Source organism: Eimeria maxima, genomic scaffold, assembly GCF_000499605.1.
Source record: "Eimeria maxima Weybridge genomic scaffold, Emw_scaff3416, whole genome shotgun sequence".
Classification (NCBI taxonomy): domain Eukaryota; phylum Apicomplexa; class Conoidasida; order Eucoccidiorida; family Eimeriidae; genus Eimeria; species Eimeria maxima.
The window spans coordinates 1-545 of NW_013563816.1; the positions used below are offsets into that span (position 1 = coordinate 1).

The 545-nt window shown below is 33.0% G+C and overlaps 1 protein-coding gene across 1 annotated transcript in view; it reads left to right on the forward strand.

Annotated features, from left to right (window-relative positions):
• Positions 1-162: 162 nt before the first annotated feature.
• EMWEY_00060390 (phosphoserine aminotransferase, putative) overlaps positions 163-545 on the forward strand; it is a gene marked incomplete at both ends in the record, with an annotated part of 826 nt that continues 443 nt past the window's right edge. The window contains one exon of the mRNA XM_013478253.1: positions 163-286. Within this exon, the coding sequence (XP_013333707.1) occupies positions 163-286 (124 nt within the window). The remainder of the gene's footprint in view (positions 287-545) is intronic.

Sequence of the window (545 nt, forward strand, 5' to 3'; positions counted from 1 at the left end):
TATATATATATATATATATATATATATATATATATAACGAGATAGTTCCTTGTTAATAAGACTTCGCCCTCTAGTCAATATTCCTCCTCTTAGAATTTTTAGAATTTTTAGGGTTTAGGGTTTAGGGTTTAGGGTTTAGGGTTTAGGGTTTATGGTGTATAGGTATTGGAGTCAATATGCAATGAAGGAAGCGCAGATATTTGGCAAAACAAACATCGTCACGGATTCATCTCCTAATGATTATTGTGATATTCAACCCTTTACTGATTGGACACTTAATAAAAATGTAGGGTTTAGGGTTTAGGGTTTAGGGTTTAGGGTTTAGGGTTTAGGTGGGTTGATGGATACCATCATTGTTATTAGTCTTCGGTTGGATTCCTCTAATATAAGGCATTTAAACCCTAATAAACCCTAAACCCTAAACCCTAAACCCTAGCGCATACACTATAACTTAGGATTGCATATAGTCAATATCATAGTTTAAGGGTTTAGGGTTTAGGGTTTAGGGTTTAGGGTTTATTTTTTTTTTTTTTTTTTTTTTTTGG